The sequence below is a fragment of the Kogia breviceps genome, chromosome 18, assembly GCF_026419965.1.
Source record: "Kogia breviceps isolate mKogBre1 chromosome 18, mKogBre1 haplotype 1, whole genome shotgun sequence".
NCBI lineage: Eukaryota > Metazoa > Chordata > Mammalia > Artiodactyla > Physeteridae > Kogia > Kogia breviceps.
In genome coordinates this window covers 32,118,264-32,137,137 of record NC_081327.1, presented here as the reverse complement: position 1 = coordinate 32,137,137, position 18,874 = coordinate 32,118,264, and the positions used below count along the sequence as shown (strand labels likewise).

General features: G+C 40.4%; 1 protein-coding gene across 2 annotated transcripts in view; it reads left to right on the top strand.

Moving 5' to 3' along the window:
• The window catches only part of CSNK2A2 (casein kinase 2 alpha 2), a 39,368-nt gene that overhangs the window by 11,275 nt on the left and 9,219 nt on the right, over positions 1-18,874 (top strand). The window contains exons 4-8 of one of the 2 annotated variants that reach the window (XM_059045435.2): positions 923-973; positions 11,403-11,462; positions 16,336-16,419; positions 17,231-17,341; positions 18,172-18,273. In XM_059045435.2, coding sequence (XP_058901418.1) covers positions 923-973; positions 11,403-11,462; positions 16,336-16,419; positions 17,231-17,341; positions 18,172-18,273 — 408 coding nt within the window. The remainder of the gene's footprint in view (positions 1-922; positions 974-11,402; positions 11,463-16,335; positions 16,420-17,230; positions 17,342-18,171; positions 18,274-18,874) is intronic. The other variant, XM_067018545.1, reaches the window with a different exon arrangement.

The window sequence follows — 18,874 nt, the reverse complement described above, 5'->3', positions numbered from 1 at the left end:
TGTATGCACTGTGACCTGTTTCCTAGGTGACTTTTACTTGCTTCCTTGAGCAAAACTTCACAGCCTTAAAGATTTCTAAGATGATTTTATTTCTTCCTATAACCCTTTAAGCCCCTACTTTTCTCTCAATTTTGAAAGCTTGTTACTGCCAGTTAGCATTATTTTACCTTACTTAGGTAGACGTGACTTTTGAACATCTGTATTTACACAAGGAAATATTGAACATATTGTACTCATTGCATTAAAGATTATAGTACTCAGAAATACTTGATTTTATATGATTTGTGGGGGGAACATATCTTTGTAAAGTGAGGCATTCTCTAATTGTCCCTAGCCAAGGCAATAATTTCATATTCTACCTTACTGATAATTATAGACTTTTCTGGATCCTAAAAAGACCAGTAATAAATTCTCAAGACCTATGATAATTCTGTAAAATGCATCTGGCTCATTAACCCAAGATGAAAACGTAACACTCCTTTTGTAGTTGGCAACCTGGAACACTGCAGAGTATAATAATCTTCACATAATGTGCCAGGCCCACTGACAGGTTGGTCAGAGAATACAACTCTTCTTAAAAAACAAAAATAAAACCTTTATTATGAAATTTTGTGACCATTTACAAAATAAAATGAATAGTATAATGAACCTCCCTGCACACATCACCCAACTTCAGCTCACGTTAATCAGCTTGTGGCCAACTTTGTTTCATCTGTACCCCACGCACTTCCGAACAACCACTATCCCCAGTTGTTTTGAAGCAAATTCCAAACTTAAAATTTCAAGAGGATTCTTTCTTAATAGGCTCTCCCTGGTGAGTGAATCTCTTTCATCTAAGTGGGATTTGGGGGTGGGCCAGTACAACAGAAGCAAATTACATTTTTGTTTGAAACTTACAAAGCATTAATATTCTCTCTTGCAGTCAAAGACACCAGCTTTGGTATTTGAATATATCAATAATACAGATTTTAAGGTGGGTATATACTTTTTCTTTCTGGCATGGGTTTAATGGGGAGTGGGGAGGTGGCGATAAGCACTCTTGATACTCTAGAACACAAGGGGGCCGAGAAAGGTCATTGGTGAGAGCAGGAAATAACATTGGATTCCTTAAAGCATTAGTACAGAATGCAGAAAGTGGTTAGGTTCTTGCACAGGTGAAATTACTCATCACTCTTTGCCTTGCTTACTCAGGGGAGAGCTGCTGGGCTGGGTCTAAGTTAATGCCTCATTTATAATGCTCCTGTTGTAGACAACATAGTTTTAGGTAGGTGTTAACTTTAATTTTTGTACAAATCTTACATTACTGATAGGAAGTGATAAATGGATACAGGACTTTTGTAGAAAACAAGTCAGTATAGTACCTTGGATTCAAGCTGTCAGGTGGCATGTGTATTCATGCACACTGTGTACAAAGCAGATGACACAGAGTCACTGTGCTTTAGAAAAGCCCTATTTTGGGTTATTTACATTTCTTATGTTTATAGTGCATGTTAATTTAGACTTTAAAGTGTTCCAAAAGCGTGGTTTTAAGCTGGTTTTTCGTGAATTTGTTTTTACTTTTGTTCAAACACTGCAACCTTCTGATAAGGAGCCAGGCATACTGGACATGGTAGAGCATAATATGAAAATCAATATAAAAACAAATAGTGGTGTTGATTTTTAGGGGCATTTAGAGAACTTTTAGGTGAATATAATTCTCTGTCAGTGTTTGAAAGGCCTGTGATTTTGTTGTGATGGAAGTTAGGACAAAACCAAATCAGCAGTTGAAAGTTGATGCTATAGCGAGTGACGCTTTTGGGTGAAAATAAAAGTATCTTATCCTCATATTTAGTTTTTCTTTGGTAATCACTCTAAAATAATTAGTGAAAATAAGCAAAAGTGGATATTATGACTTATAAAACAATAAGCAAGTTTTATATTCAGTACAGTCATCCCTTGGTATCCATAGGGGATTAGTGATTGGTTCTAGGAGCCCCAGGAATACCGAAACCCGAGGATGCTCAAGTCCCTTATATATCAATAAAAACGGCATAGTATTTGCATGTAACGTATGCACGTCATCCTGTGTACTTTAGATCATCTCTAGACTACTTGTAATACCTAATATGTAAATGGTATGTAAATAGTTGGTGGAGCACAGCAAATTCAACTTTCTGGAATTTTTTTTTTTCAATCTGCAGTTGGTTGAATCCTCAAATATGGAGGAACAGTTGGATGGCTTTTCCCACTTTAACAAGTTTCCTTGTTGATGTGACTCCTTAAAGGTGAACTCTAAAAAGTGGGATGTAAATTTTTTCATTAACTAGCAGAGCAGTGCTTAGCTGGTAGAGTACTGTGCTGATACACGTAACTGATCACACTTTTGTTATGAACAACTGAGGTTTATCAAGATGTACATGATTGGGAATGTGTTTCTTAAGAAACAGGCTTTAATGAAACCAAACATTTTCCTAATGCAAAAGTTTAAAAGCTGGTCTTAATGGAACTTCATAGTGAAATCCCTCAGGTTTCAGTGCTTCTGCTTCCTTAATGAATTTTTACCAGTTATCTAGCCACAGATGTAAAAACTTCACTTCAGTATTTTTTTTTAATTTTTATTTATTTATTTTTGGCTGCATTTGGTCTTCATTGCTGTGCATGGGCTATTCTCTCCAGTTGCGGCAAGCGGGGGCTACTCTTCATTGCGGCGTGCAGGCTTCTCATTGCGGTGGCTTCCCTTGTTGCAGAGCACGGGCTCTAGGTGCACAGGCTTCGGTAGTTGTGGCATATGGGCTCAGTAGTTGTGGCTCGCGGGCTCTAGAGTGCAGGCTCAGTAGTTGTGGCGCATGGGCTTAGTTGCTTCACAGCATGTGGGATCTTCCTGGACCAGGGCTGGAACCTGTGTCCCCTGTATTAGCAGGCAGATTCTTAACCACGGCGCCACCAGGGAAGTACCTCACTTCAGTATTTTTGTGTTTCTTAAATTGACAGCTGTTCTTAATATACAGAGGATCAGTTTTTAATTCCTAGAGAAATCTTACTTCTTACAAAGAGGATGTTTTGATGGCATATATTCTCTAGGAGCTTCCTTTAAAAGGGTCATGGGAAATTGATGTTTTTTGAGGCTTGCATATCTTGAAAAATCTTTATTTTATCCTCCCAATTAATACATTTGCCGTGATACAGGATTCTAGGTTGTAATTAATAATTTCCTCAGAATTTTGAAGAGATTGTTACCACTATTACCACTGAAGCCATTCTGGTTTCATCTTATATGTAATCTGGGTTTTTTGTTTTTTTTTCTTCTGAAAGCTTTTAGTATTTTCTCTTTATTCTTAGTCTCTGAAATTTCACAGTGATGTGCTTTCATACAGGTTGCTTTCATCCTTTGTTCTGGGGACTTACTGGGCTTTTTCAGTATAGAAACCCATGTCCTTCCATTTTGAAAAAATATTTTTAATGTTCTTTTATTTTTTTCCCTTTTTTCTCACTTTCTAGAACTCATTCGAATGTTAGACTTCATATATTGGCGCTCTATTTTCTTCTCTGAATTTTAAAAATAGTATACTGTTCTTTTATGTAATATCTTCTATTTTCTCACTGAGAATATGTGGGGTTTTTTTCCCTTTATATTTTCTTCATGTCTTTTTCTGTTTTCCTTCCAAATTCCTTTTTGGGGGGTGTTTTTGGGTTTTGTCTCTGCTACAGTTGTCTGAAATGTCACAGTTTTTGAATGTCTGCTCCCTCTGTAGAGTAATGAAATTACTGATTACTGATTGTCAGCTCCTGTCTTAAGAGTGCAAGCCTGGCTGCTGGCATCCCTAGTAGCCTCAAGTTGGGGAGAGCTATAGGGAGTGCCATGTGGACTTTCACTTAATTCTCCCTTTTCAGTGTCGTGCTTTTTTTGTTTTGTTTTGTTTTGTTTTGGTGGTACGTGGGCCTCTCACTGCTGTGGCCTCTCCCTTTGCGGAGCACAGGCTCCGGACGCGCAGGCTCAGCAGCCATGGCTCACGGGCCCAGCCGCTCCACGGCATGTGGGATCTTCCCAGACCGGGGCATGAACCCGTGTTCCCTGCATCCGCAGGCGGACTCTCAACCACTGTGCCACCAGGGAAGCCCCAGTGTCGTGTTTTTAAGCTCATTTTCCTGTTTTCAGCTCAATCTCTTTGCCCTTTTTCAGTGATACGTGGGGTCACCAATTCCTGAGCCTTTCTGTGGTTTTTCATTGTGAAGTGTTTGCTACTGGGCCCCCTCCGCTGGCAGAATGTTGGGAGAATTCTCAGCTTTTTTGGTCTGCTAAGTCAACTGGACATCTGTTTTATAGCTTCAAAGTTTGTTGTCTCTTCCATTCTCTTAGCATTGTGAGTAAATCCCCTGTTCCTCTTACATTTTTTTTTTGAATACTTATTTATTTGGCTGCGTCGGGTCTTAGTTGTGGCATGCAGGATCTTTCGTTGTAGCGCCTGGGCTTCTCTCTAGTTGTGGTGCACGGGCTCAGTAGTTGCGGCACGTGGGCTTAGTTGCCCTTGGCATGTGGGATCTTAGTTCCCCAACCAGAGATCAAACCTGCCTCCCCTGCATTGGGAGGCAGATTCTTAACCACTGGACCACCAGGGAAGTCTGTCTTACAGTTATTATAGAGGAGCTTTGGGAAGAAACAGAGGTAGGATGGGTTGGTTCTACCATGTTATTAAACTGTAGGTTCCCTTTGAATGTTCAAACGATGCCATTTTAGTCAACTTAAAATATCTTAAATATCAGGTAGTAGATGTGTGTTTTGGAAGAGCAAATCATAACAGGAAAATCACATTTTTTTCCAGATAGTATGACAGACCATACGTGGGGAAATCAGTTGATTTAGTGTCCAGTGTCCTTCAGGCTTATTATTTTGTCCTGTGTCCATCTTATTAGGAAAAGATGTTTTTATTTATTTTAAAAATTTTACTGTTCAGTGTATTAATAACTGGTTTTAAGGTATCATCCAGAGAAGGTTTGTCCCTGGTTTAAATATCAGGGGTGAATCAACAGTGACACAGCCTGTTCTTTTCAGTATTTTTTATTGAAACAATTGATAATAAATTTTGACCTATAATTTCTTTTTATTGTAGAGTCTTTCTGATTTTGGTGTCAAGGTTATACTAACTTCATAACATAAGTTAGATAGCTTTTCCTTTCTATTCTTTGCAAGTTTATATAAAATAGGGATGATCTAGGTAGTAGGTATCTTCTGAGGTGGGGAGGGGAGACTTTGAACTACACTTTCCTTTTCAAAACATACTGTTGGTTAAAGTTTTATCCTGGTTTTCTATCTCTTCCTGAGTCTATTTGGATAATTATTTCTAAAGTTGTCTACTTTATTTTATTTTTATTTTTTTTTGCGGTATGCGGGCCTCTCACTGTTGTGGCTTCTCCCGTTGCGGAGCACAGGCTCCGGACGCGTAGGCCTAGCGGCCATGGCTCACGGGCTCAGTTGCTCCGCGGCATGTGGGATCTTCCCGGACCAGGGCACGAACCCGTGTCCCCTGCATCGGCAGGCGGACTCTCAACTGCGCCACCAGGGAAGCCCCAAGTTGTCTACTTTAAATTATATTCACATAAAGCTGTTAATAGAATTCTCTTAGGACTTAAAAACTTAATATGTCTGTAATTATGTTTTCCTTTACATTTGTAATATTATTTGTACCTTTACTCTCTTTTTTTTTAAAAAAAAAATCAGTGTTGCTAGAGATCTCTTATTAATGCTTTCAAAGAATTGCCTTTTGATTTGTGCTCAGAGAGTTGATGTTAGGTTTTCTATTTCATTCTGTTTCTGCTCCTGTCTTAATTATTCTGTTCCAACTTTTCTTCTTTCTTCCTTAATTATTTTCTTTCTTGGGTTTTCACAGTTTTTTCCTGTTAACTTCTTGAGTTGAAGTCGGCTCATTTGATTTGTTTCTGTCTTTCTTAATTGGTAGTAGGTGTGCTTTAAGTCTGTACAACCCCAAGCACCATTGTAGCTACATTGCATGGTTATGTAACTCACTTCTAATAGTTTTCAAATTACAAGTACAAATTCCAAACTTGTGGATTTGGGATTTTCTCCCCAAATCTTTTACTTTGAAAAATTTTAAATCTACCGAAAATTGGGAAGAGTAGCACAGTTAATACCCTTACATTACCTAGATTTACTAGCTGTTATTATTTTGCCACATTTGTAGTTATTTCTCACCTCTTCCCCACCCTCCCCTCTTTGTCTTTCTTTTTGTTGAAGTCATCTTGAAGTAGGTTGTAGTCATCATGATACTTCACTTTTAAATATGCCATCACTGGAACTAGGTAGGACATTTTCCTGTATAACCACAATACTGTTAGTACACTTAAGAAATTTAATATTTATAGGGCTTCCCTGGTGGCGCAGTGGTTGAGAATCCGCCTGCCGATGCAGGGGATACGGGTTCGTGCCCCGGTCCGGGAAGATCCCACATGCCGCGGAGCGGCTGGGCCCGTGAGCCATGGCCGCTGAGCCTGCGCGTCCGGAGCCTGTGCCCCGCAACGGGAGAGGCCACAACAGTGAGAGGCCCGCGTACCACAAAAAAAATAAATAAATAAAAAAAAAAATAAAAATAAATGTGTTGGATTAATTAATAAATAAAGTAACATTAAAAAAAAAAAAAAAAAAAAGAAATTTAATATTTATATTATAATGCCATCTAATATACAGTATAGAGTTTATATTCAAAAGTTTCCCTTGTTTATTTTTCTTTTAATGATTCTTTTAGTTGGTTCCTAATTTGATTGCACTGTGTCCAGAAAACATGATATGTATACTGTTGATTATTTAGAATTTGTTGATGGCTGCTTTGTGGTTTTGGTACACAGTCATTTTTTAAAAATCAAGGTTGTTAATTTAAATCTTGTTCAGATCTTCTATGGCCTTGATAATTTTTTCCCTTGATATTTTATTTTGTGGTAGTGGTACTGGTTTGGTCAGTTTCTCCTTAAAATCATCAGTTATGCTTCATATATGTCAAAGTGATAATAAAAGATACATGGTGATACTTAGAACAAAAGACAAAATTTGAAAGCAAATGAATAGGAAAAGCCAGTTTCTAAAAGTTGGAATGAATGATTATAGAAAACTCCCAAACTCAGAATTGTCTCAAGGAAGCTAAGGTGCTGTTTTAAGGTAGAAAGAGTTTTTGTTGAGACATGCTTCTCAGTTTTCTATGCCTTTGGAAAAGTATCAGTAAAAATAAGTATACATTTTAAGTAAAATATATATCATTTGGGCATTTAAAAAATGTTTAAGACATCCCAAATGGGCTCCATCTTGAGAAGATGGTAGACCCATATTAATCTGTAGAAAATTTCATATCATTCACATAGAATTAGGCCTGACTACCTGATTATATTGAGGCCTTGTTAATGCTGTTAGGGTCTGATGTGGAGATGGTGCATTCACAGACTAAAGTTTCCTTAATTGGGGGAACAAAATTTACTTTGATTATAGATCACTGACATTATTTTGTCATTTCTTTGTTAAGACATTTTCGGGTGATTTGTAGTAACTTTGATGTTCTTGATTAATGATTTTTTCTGCTTTCTTAGTTTCTAAAAATCTTGCCCTTGGTTTCATTCTGGATCTTGGGGTTATGTGTGAACAGTGCTAAAATGGGTACCTCCTGCATTCAGCACCTTTCACTTTTACTTTATTTCACACTCCCCTCACCTTTTCTTCTCCTTACGTGGGGACCACTGGTTTCTGGACATAGACCGAGCTGTATATGGCAGGGAATATGCAAGCTGTGTGTGCAGCGTGAGAGTTTGCTGTGCTGGTGATTCCCACACCTGGCTGGGAACCTTCTTGAAGTGAGAAGTCCTCCTGAATTACAGTTGTTAGGGATGGGGCCTTGGAATCTAGCTGCACCACGACTGGAGCCTGAAGAACTATCTGTGTGTAGACAGCATGAGTGAGGCCCACTTGTGGCCATTCCTTTCTGGATGTTGATTTTAGACCAAGAAGGCACTGATTCTCTTGGTCAAATTGCGTTTTTCCCATTCTTCTCGGACCTTCTGAGGTTAATTAAAAGTCCCAGGAGATTTCTACCTTGGGCCCTTTGAATAGTCCTGGAGTATAACTGACTTCTAGGGAAGTCATTTCTAGGGAAATGCCAATGTGTTTGAGGCTTTGGAACCAGACTAGGATTGGTGAATAGTTTTTCTCAGCACCTTTGTAATCTTCCAGGAAGTATAGGCTTGTTTTGTTTTTGGTAAGTCACTTACTTTATGAAAACATAAATAAAACTAACTTCCTGACAACATTTTGCAGTTGGTTGGTTAAGGATGTTCTCCATGTAGCTGACTAAGAAGAATGGAGGAGAAGTGTGCTTCTTGTGAAATTTCCCTCCTAATTTGTCATGGAATCTTAGTACTTCTGTTTCTTTTTTTTTTTTTTTTTTTTTTTTTTTCGGTACGCGGGCCTCTCACTGTTGTGGCCTCTCCCGTTGCAGAGCACAGGCTCTGGATGCGCAGGCTCAGTGGCCATGGCTCACGGGCCCAGCCGCTCCGCGGCATGTGGGATCTTCCCGGACCGGGGCACGAACCCGCGTCCCCTGCATCGGCAGGCGGACTCTCAACCACTGCGCCACCAGGGAAGCCCCAGTACTTCTGTTTCTTGAAGACAGTTTTAATTTTGTCCCATTGACTAGTGAGCATCGTCAAAGACGTTTATTGACTGCCTTCTGTGCACAAGCACAGAATTGCCACACGTGGTGTGGGCTATATAAAACATGTTACTCTGCTGTGCAAGGACAGAGTTGCTGTCCACAGAGTTGTACGGTGGACCCTTGACATGCCTGAGGGAGGGAAAGTTCAGAGACCTTTAATCACCATATCGGTGACTGCCAGCAGCTGTGGCATCCGTTCCTCCCCAGCATGCATATGCCTCGATGCGTGGGGGCAGTGGCGTGGGGCTCTTGGCGTGTGGGCAAGGTGAAGAAGCCTCTTGTTGTTCACAGCAGTGAGAAAGTATCTTGAGAACTTAGGGTCACCGCCAGTACCCGAGTGCAGAACAGTAACTCTAGGCACGCTGCTGCTGTCGGTGTCCTGTGAGCGCCCCAGAGAACAGGGCATAGCCTGGGGGTTCAGAGAAGGAAGAGACCACTGTTGGCTCTGTGGCACCTGGATGGGAGGTTATGACTTTACCAGCTAAGGGGGAGGGGCAGGCGTTCTAGATTTGGGGAAGGGAAGAACAGAGGTGGCAAAGACAGGTTTCTTTGGTCAGAGTGGGGAACTCCTGGGGGCTGCAGTGGAGAAAGAGCTACAGAAGTTGGAGGAAGCTCCTCCCTGGACTCTGGTGAGTCCTGAATTTCAGGCCCGGGTGGTAAAATGTTACAGGTGTAGTTTGGTCTCTTCCTTCGCAGAGCTCCTGAAAAATGAAAGTGAATATCAGCCTGTCACTCGGGACTTTGTAATGTATTAGGCCTAAACGCTATAGTCAGCTAGTGTTTTTTTGTGTTACATAAAATTGATATTGGTTAGAGTAGCTAGAAATACTGTGTTGGCAGCCCAAGGACATTTGTTTTTATGCCTTAATACTCGCATGGATGCTTGGCATAGATACTGCATGGTATGAGAGGAAAGCCTTCCGCGGATAAAGGTCCAAATAATAAAATAGCCCGTGTTTGTTTTCTGGAAATAGAATATTCTAGCCTTCTGAGAGTTATTAGAAAATGCCCTTTTCACTTTCATTGTCTGTTTATTGACTTGAGGTTCAACTTGGCACAGTCTCTGGGAGTGATCTCCTTAACTCTCAGAGGAGGAGCTGATTTGGCACCCGAAGAGATGTTATCTTCAGCCTGTGTCTGTACATACAGACTGTCAGTGTGCTGCTGAGAAGCCTTTCTTGCTGTGCAGAGCTGGGGGAGAACAAAACACTTGGGTGTTTAGCTGTTGTGCAGTTGAGTCTCTCGGGAGCAGAAGTGGTGGCACCTTCATGCCGTTGGGCCTCGGTGCGGTTCAGTCCCAAGCAGGGTCAGCCTTCAGTAGTGGAGCAGCTCCAAGCCACCACCAGTATACTGGAAAGTATGTGTTCATTTTCTGCAGTGCCATGAGTGAAATCAGACACTCTACTAAGCTGGAGGGAGAATTACTCTTACTTAAAAGGGGAAATTTGAGAAAGAGGCAAAGGCCTGGTGTTCGAAAATGTTGGATTCGATTCTTGGTAAATCTGTTGTTTTTCGTAAAAAAATTTTTTGGAACAGGTAGTATGTTTACATGGATCTAAAATATAAAGTGGTACACAGTGAAAAGTCATCCTTGCAGATACAAATATGCATGTGTAGTTTTAGTTTCCCCTCCTTTTTTACACAAACGCATTGTATACGCTGCTCTGTGCTCCTTGGAGCGATTCCCTACATGGCTTGAGTCTTCCAGTAAAGAGAGAAACAAAATAGGTTTAATAAAGGTGTACTGAGTAATTTTACAGAAGGTGCTGCTTGGACTGATGGGGAAAGAGATTTACTTGGAATTGATTAATAATATAGTTTTATATAGTTTCTAAAATAATATAGTTTCTGACGGGGGTTTGTGATGATTTAAATGAACCTGGATGTGTAAATTCTACTTCGTCTCTTAGAAATTGAAATTAAACAAACAAAACTCCCGGTGAGTGGGTCTTTGGATTACCAATTATGAAAACTTACATTGGTAAGTCATTTAGGCCTGGAATCATTTTCAGAACTGGTATCCATCCCTCCCTCCCTCCCTTTTTTCCTTCCTTCCTTTTTTTTTAAACATCTCACTCCACCACTCCTTTTTTTCCCCCTAAACATTTTACATCTTTAGCTCCCATCAGTTTTTGCCTATGAAGTGTTCTTTTTTCCAGCCTGGAATTGGTTTTGAGGGAGTGGAGGTTATAGATTTCTTTTTAAAGTCTCTTGCTGTCTCCAAATGCTGTAGCAGTTCATTTTCCTTGGGTTTCATGAACAGACTGTCTTGCCACCATTTTACCATGTGGGCTGATGAAGTTTTTCAGATTCTGCTATCTGTTCGGAACTTGGTTTTCTAAAGTAAACTGTGGTGCTGCAGTGGGGTTAGTTTGTTTGAAGTTCAGTAAGAATATGAGGACAATTGGACAACTTGGACTTCATAATAATGTAACTGTGGGTGTTGAAATCATGGAGCATTATACAGGTTTTTTAAAGATCCAAGTTGGTGTAAATGGTTTTTTTCTTCTCCCCTTGGAATTCCTTTCATTTTTTCTTCTGAAGACCAAAGTGTTAGACCCTTGTCTTTAGTCTTTGCCCTCATTTGTTCCAGATCAGGTAATAAAAAGTTCTGGGATTTTTCAGTGACTTAAGCACTAAGTTTACAGAGAATAATGACCAACTTTGGGTAACAAGATGCAATAAGACTAAATAAATGTTTTCTGAAATCTGTTTCAGCAACTCTACCAGATCCTGACAGACTTTGATATCCGGTTTTATATGTATGAACTACTTAAAGTAAGTGACAGTCATAAACCATGAAAATTTTCAGGATTATTCATTAAAGAAGTTTTTGAGAGGACACAGAGACCTCAAGAATATTTCTTGATACCCAGAGAATTTAGTGGTGTTTTTTGGTTTGGGGTGGGGGGTTAAGTTACAATGAGGCCTCCATTGTGGAATCTTTACATAGAAACTTCAGTGGAACTGAGAAAAATGGCTAAGTTAGTGGTACTGGGGACATTATACCAGAGGTTAGAACATAACTCTTGTTGGTCCTTGGTTTTTTGTTTACTGTTTTTCGTTTTGTTTTGTTTTTGCTGCTTAATTGACACTTACTACTAGTTTTCATTACATAACAAATCACCCCAAACTTAGTGACTTTTTAAAAATGATTTATTATTTCCCATAATTCAGTGGGTTGGCTGAGTGAGTCTTTTGGTCTGGGTCAACTTGACTAGGGCAAGATGGTCCAGGATGGCCTCATTCGCATATCTGAGATGGCAGCTGGAATAACTGAGGTCTCATTCCCCAGAGGATGGTCTGGGCTGCTTCCCATGGTGGTCTCATCAGGTCCTAAGAGCAAGAGAGGGCAAACCTCGATATATGTAAGCACTTTTCAAGCCTCTGCTTGTGTCACGTTTGCTAATGCCCTGTTGGCCAAAGCAAGTCATGTGGCCAAACCTAGAATCAAAGGGTGGAGAAGTAGACTCCACTTCTCATGGGCAGAGCATTGAAGTCACATCGTGGAAGGACATGCATACAGGGATGGTGGGCATTTTATGGCCATCCTTTTCTTATCATTTCTCATAGTCCCCTTCTTGTATGAGATAACCCACCCATGTAGCCCTGGCTAGTTAACCTTAACATGCAAGGAGAGGTGATGGTTGGACCTTCTAGGAGACTGAAATTTTCAAGTGTTATTGATTGACAGAGGAATGATCTTTTTTAATTTGGTTAGGTAAACGCTTAAGTAAAGAATTCTAAAAAGGTTTGTAAAATGGAATACAGTGTTTTTTTAGGGTCATGGATCACTAAGAATCTAATGAAAGCTATGAACCCCACCACCCCCCCACGCTGCCAATGCATGTAAAAATATACATACAGCATTACATAAAGTTATAGGGTGGAATGGATGGGTCTCAATTTAAGAACCTGTAAAAGAATATAGAGGTGTCTAAGGTATTGGTATTATTGAAGAAAATTGTCAAGATGGAGTTTTGATGGGATTATGAATAGCTGCTCGAAGAAAATACAAGTTAAATCAAGGCTTAGGCTTTAAGGAATGGGAATTTGAAGGACTAGCTTTATGTGAAGTGAAGGTGTTTTCTTACAAGCACTTACACAAACTACTTATCATTCGAGCCAAGGTGGTGGATTCACTCATGGCGAATGGGTCTTTCTTTGTCATTAAGATCAGAAAGATGAAGAAAGTCGAGCTTGGTTTATCACACCTTTCTCCCTTTCTTCATATCCCCTCCGGGCTAGAATGGAAGGCCTTGGTGGGCAGAGGTTTGCAGTGCTGTGAACTGTCAGGCTAGTCTGTTTCCTCGGGCTTCTCAGAAAATCCCAGACATTCTCTCCGTGAGAGCAGCAATCCAAATCTCACAGTTGTTTTTTTTTTTTTTAAGTAAGGTATTAAGATTTTGTTGTTAGCTAGCACACCAAAGGTAAGATATATAATATAGTGCAGTTGTCCTTAGATCAGGTAACAGCATCGCAGAGATACAGGCTGGTCGTTCCGATGGCAGTGTCTGATGTCCTCTCTGCCTTCTGGGGGTAGCAGCTATGCGGTGGGGCATACTTTGTGCTAATGAGGCAGAGCCCCAGATGAAACTTGAAAAACCTCTTTTCATGCTTAATGGTCAGAAACGATCAGATTTTTAAATTGAAATAATTCCCCCAAGGAATTTAAAAGCAGTCTAACTCCACAGGGGATCTGACTAGTGAGAAAAGGGTTTATTCCCTTACTGTATTTTTCAGCCTCTGCTTTTGTCAGGTATTTTTCACACCTCAGGTACTGTGGTCCTAATTAGTTTATTCCTTTGGACAAAGACCAGGCAAAATAACAGAATCAACACTTGCTAAATTTTCTCATAGAAAAGAAAAAAAAAAAAACGGGGTTGGGAGAGAGGAAATGTAGGTGGAATGTAGAAAATGCAGAAGGAACTAGGCTGAGGGCTGCAGCGATTGCTCAGTGACTCCAGTGACTCGCTGAGGCTTCCCACCAAGTCTGAGCTCCTGATTCAAATTTAGGGAGGTGTGTCCTCAGGAGCCGTGGTTCTCTACAGCACTGCCACAGAGCCACTGTGGAATCTTGCTACAACTGTTGGTATAAAACAAGACAGAGAAAAATTGAAGTAGAACCTACATAGATCAACTGAATAAATCCTAAGGGTATAGTTTTTTTATTTTACTTAAGTGTGAAACCTTCACCCACATTGACACAGAACTGTGCTGTCCAATACAGTAGCTACTGTCCGGAGGTAGCTATTTAAATTAAGTAAAATTAAAAATTCAGTTCCTTAGTCACACTAGTCACATTTCAAACATTCGATGGCCTCATGTGGCTGGTGGCTACCATATAGGACAGTGCAAATACAGACTGTTTCTCTCCTTGCATAGATTATATTCTCACCTCTACCACCATAATTTAGTTTTGCCTGTTCTTGACATTTGTATGAAAAGCATTGTACACTGTATACTCTTGTGTCTGGGGAAAGCAAAATTTGCTTATTCTTGGAATGCTGGTTCTATGGATCATTCTTTGGACTATATATTCCCTCCCATGTAAAGATACCTGATACAGTGCCCTTGCTAGTCTAGTCCAGTGATTCTCCACCAGGTTAACTTTGTCCCTCAGGGGACATTTGGCAATGTCTGGAACCATTTTTGGTTGTCATAGTTGGAGGGACACTACTGGCATCTCATGGGTGGGGGCCGGGGATTCTGCTAAACATCCTATAATACACAGGACCACTCCTCACAACAAAGAATTATCTGGTCCCAGATGTCAACAGTGCTGACATCAAGAAACCCTAATCTTGTCCCGTGGAAAACTCCACCTTGCAAGAGTTCTCAGTGTCAAGCACATAGTAGGTACCATACGATTATGGGTTGCTATCATTATTCAAGGAGTATATTATGGGCCTCAAGTAGGCTTTAAGTGATTTTTAAGACAAGCCAAAGGGCCCAACATTGAAATTTATGAAAATACTTACTGTGTTAGAAAAGGGAGATTTAGGAGCAGAGTTATATATTGTTTAAAACAAAAAACAAACTTAACCCAAATAAGAAATGGGTGAAAGATCTGAATCAACATTTGTCCAAAGAAGATATGGGATAGCCCAAAAGTATATGAAAAGATGTGCAACTTGATCACTCATTAGGGAAATACAAATCAAAACCGCAATGATATTCCTCATCAAACCCACTAGAACAGCTGTAATCAGAAAGATAATAACAAGTGTTAGCAAGAATGTAGAGAAACTGGAACCCTCTCATATGGTGCTGATGGGAATGTAAAATAGTACAGCCACTTTGGAAAACAATTAGGCATATTCTTTAAAAGTTTAATGTAAACGTACATACAGCCTAGCACTTAACCTGTAGGAATCTACCCAAGAGAAATGAAATTGTGTCCCCTCTTAAAGACTTGTACATGAATGTTCATAAATAGCATTAGTCACAATAGTCAAAAAGTTCAAGCAAACCAAAATGTCTATCCACTAGTATACTTATACAACGGAATACTACTCGGCAATGAAAAAAGCAACATGGATGAATCTTAGAAACAGTATGCTGCGTGAAAGAAGATAAAGTGCTGTGTGTTGTATTATTTCATTTGATGACTGTCCAGAAGAGGCAAATCTGTAGCAACAGTTGGTAGAGCAGTGGTTGGGAGGAAAGGGGAAGGAAGGAAGGAGGCAGGAGGTAGATGGGATTGGGGGTTGACTGTAGGCAGGCTTAAGGGAAATTCTTGGGATGATGAAAAAGTTCTAAAAATGAATTGTGGTAATGGTAGCACAGCTTGAGGAATTTACTAAAAAATCATTGTCTTGTAGAGTCATAACATAATTCTTAAAGACCAACTGGCTCAGGGATTATTTTTAAAGAAAATACTAATATTAGAATATATGTTAATCTGGAAAACCCACATGGGACACTTACCTAAAACACAAGTCATATTGCAGATGTATTTGGATGTCATTCTTCATGTCCACGTGTACTCTTTTCATGTCGTTGAACTCATATGAGAAGTGACTCCAGTGTAGTTCCTAGATCTGGTTTTAAACACATCAAATTAGACCAACAGATTAATGTATGATTTCTAAATCCAGGTGGCTGATTTATTGCTACCAGCAACAAGTAGGAGAGGAGTGCCTAAAGAAGTATATCATTCCCCCTTTTTAAGAAACCTTCATCATAGCCCTTGGTGTCCTCTCCACAGCCCCCTTTCTACCAGCTGCCAGCATAGTGTACTCAGAGAGCAAGGGGTGCCTTCTGAAGCATGTTTTTTCTCTTTTGTTACAGACAGTAAGGCTGCCCCTTGAGAGGCTGTATTCAGATTAAGCTGTCACAAACAAATAAGAATATGCTTGCAGATGCTGAAAATCAAATCTCTTGCAGTAATACAATATGCCAATTCTTAAAATGTTAACAGAATTCTCAGTTTAACATTTTCAAAGATGATATTAAGGGCAAGAATTTCACATCTATGGTAGCACTTACAGAAGGGCATTTATGAATATGATGTCCATCCCTATGAAGCTTACAAATTTGACAATGCTCAATAAAAGCTTTCAGAATCAAAAAATAAAAAGAATATGCTTGCATTGGGGGGGGTGGTAGAGGGTTTGCTTACTTTTCTCTGTGCTTTCTTATCTAATAGGCTCTGGATTACTGCCACAGCAAGGGAATCATGCACAGGGATGTGAAACCTCACAATGTCATGATAGATCACCAACAGAAAAAGGTACCATTACAGCCAGGCAGTGAAAAGCCTTTCATTGGAAGGCTTAGGGCCAGTCAAAACTCTGGCCAGTACCTAGGTAGTTTCTGAAGACCCATGCTATTTTTCTTTGGCAGACTTGTGATATTGTTATTTCTCTGGTCTCCAGTGTTGGTTTCTTTTTCACATAAGCATAGTACACAAGAGGAGTAGACAGCTGACCCTGACTGTAGTCACTTGTTTACTTTGGTCATGATTTTCTGGAGGGCCTCAAGACAGAAACTACAGCTGGTGATTTTTACTTCCTTTCTTAATGAACCTCAGACCAATCTGCCTGGCCTTAAAAGTATACTTGTCCCTCCTATTTTCTATTCTCAGTTCTGATTGTCCCTGACTGGTGAGTAAATGAATCAGCTAGTGTTAGATTAATGAAAAGCTAGAGCAATGCTTCAATCCTGGAGTGGGGCACATGTCCCCAACTTTTTCTGTTATGACTAGAACTTATAATGAAATCTATCAGTAATGAAGAGCGTATGTTAACACATGCAGCTGGTATGGAGGCAGAAGACAAGCTTAAAAGCTTTATTGATCTAGAGAGAATGATAAGCCAGGATAATTTAAATTTTAAAAAAGAAAAAGCAAATAAGATTCCAAGTGCTCTGCTCTAGAAATGACCTCTTAGCAGTTGCTGAAAAGTGTATCTTTATAGCCAGTGCACTTGCTAACATTTTTTATGTGGCCAAATAATTGTTATCTAATCAGATGTGGCCTTGTTGTAAGACACAAGCATCTGGAGACACTCCTTTCACATGTTTTATTTCTGTCGTATTTATAGCTGCGACTGATAGACTGGGGTCTGGCGGAATTCTATCATCCCGCCCAGGAGTACAATGTCCGCGTAGCCTCCAGGTACTTCAAGGGACCAGAGCTCCTTGTGGACTATCAGGTAAAATGTTAATGAAGCACCTCTGGGTTCTTTTTACCTTTGCTTAGGGCTTTTCCTGGCTTTTTCTTTTTCCTGGTTTTTATTTAGTCAATTTGGATACACTTAAAATCCAGTCTTGGATACAAAAGGTATCCAGGATCATTGTAGATGATCTTGGTTCCTGGGGAGACAATTTAGGAAAACACAGCTACAGAACTGAGCCTACATTCCATCCACGACCTCACTACTTTTGGGGGAACGGTTTGCCACCTTTTGGGTACCATTCCCAGGAATCTGTCACCTGGCTCAAGAAGTTAGACTTGGGACTTCTCTGGTGGCACAGTGGTTAAGAATCCACCTGCCAATGCAGGGGACGAGGGTTCCATCCCTGGTCCGCGAAGATCGCACATGCCGCGAAGCAACTGAACCTGTGTGCCACAACCACTGAGCCTGCGCTCTAGAGCTCAGTCACAACTACTGAGCCCACGTGCCACAACTGTTGAAGCCGCGCACCTAGAGCCTGTGCTCCACAACAAGAGAAGCCACCACAGTGAGAGGCCCACGTACGAAAACGAAGAGTAGCCCCCACTCGCAACTAGAGAAAGTCCGCACACAGCAATGAAGACCCAATGCAGCCAGTAAATAAATAAAATAAAATAAAATAAAATCCAGTCTTTATTCTACCCCAAAATGATAATTATGGACTTTTCTCAGCTACTTTTTTGGGGGGGGGGGGGGTTGAATTTTAAAATATCTGAAGAGGTCAACTGAAGACTAGAAACCTAGAAACTCAGATCAGAAAAATGACATTTGTAACACCCTTGACTGACTGGTTGTCTTTATTTCCTCAGATGTATGATTATAGCCTGGATATGTGGAGTTTGGGCTGTATGTTAGCGAGCATGATCTTTCGAAAGGAGCCCTTCTTTCATGGACAGGATAACTATGACCAGGTAAGCAAACATCATCTGGCTCCTATCCATTTGTGGGCAGATGCCAAGAAAATAGCATCTTGATTAGGGATGCTGTTGTTGAGACACTAAATATCACCCAGTATCTGCATATAAGCTTTTCTTCAGGGTAAAGAGTTTCACAAAGTCTTGTCTGTGGTCCCCAAAGATAGAGACAGATAGTGCTGTGTTATGCCCAACTTCCAAATTGTGTCTATGAGGAAGTCAGGTACCTCCTTGTCTAATAAAACAAGATTCTAGTCATTAAGGACTTCCTTGGTGGTGCAGTGGTTAAGAATCCGCCTGCCAATACAGGGGACATGGGTTTGAGCCCTGGTCCGGGAAGATCCCACATGCTGTGGAGCAACTAAGCCCATGCGCCACAACTACTGAGCCTGCGCTCTAGAGCCCGAGAGCTACAACTACTGAAGCCCATGTGCCTAGAGCCCGTGCTCTGCAACAAGAGAAGCCACCACAATGAGAAGCTCACGCACTGCGATGAAGAGTAGCCCCCACTCGCCGCAACTAGAGAAAGCCCGAGCACAGCAACAAAGACCCAATGCAGCCAAAAATAAATAATAAATAAATAAATATATATTTTTTA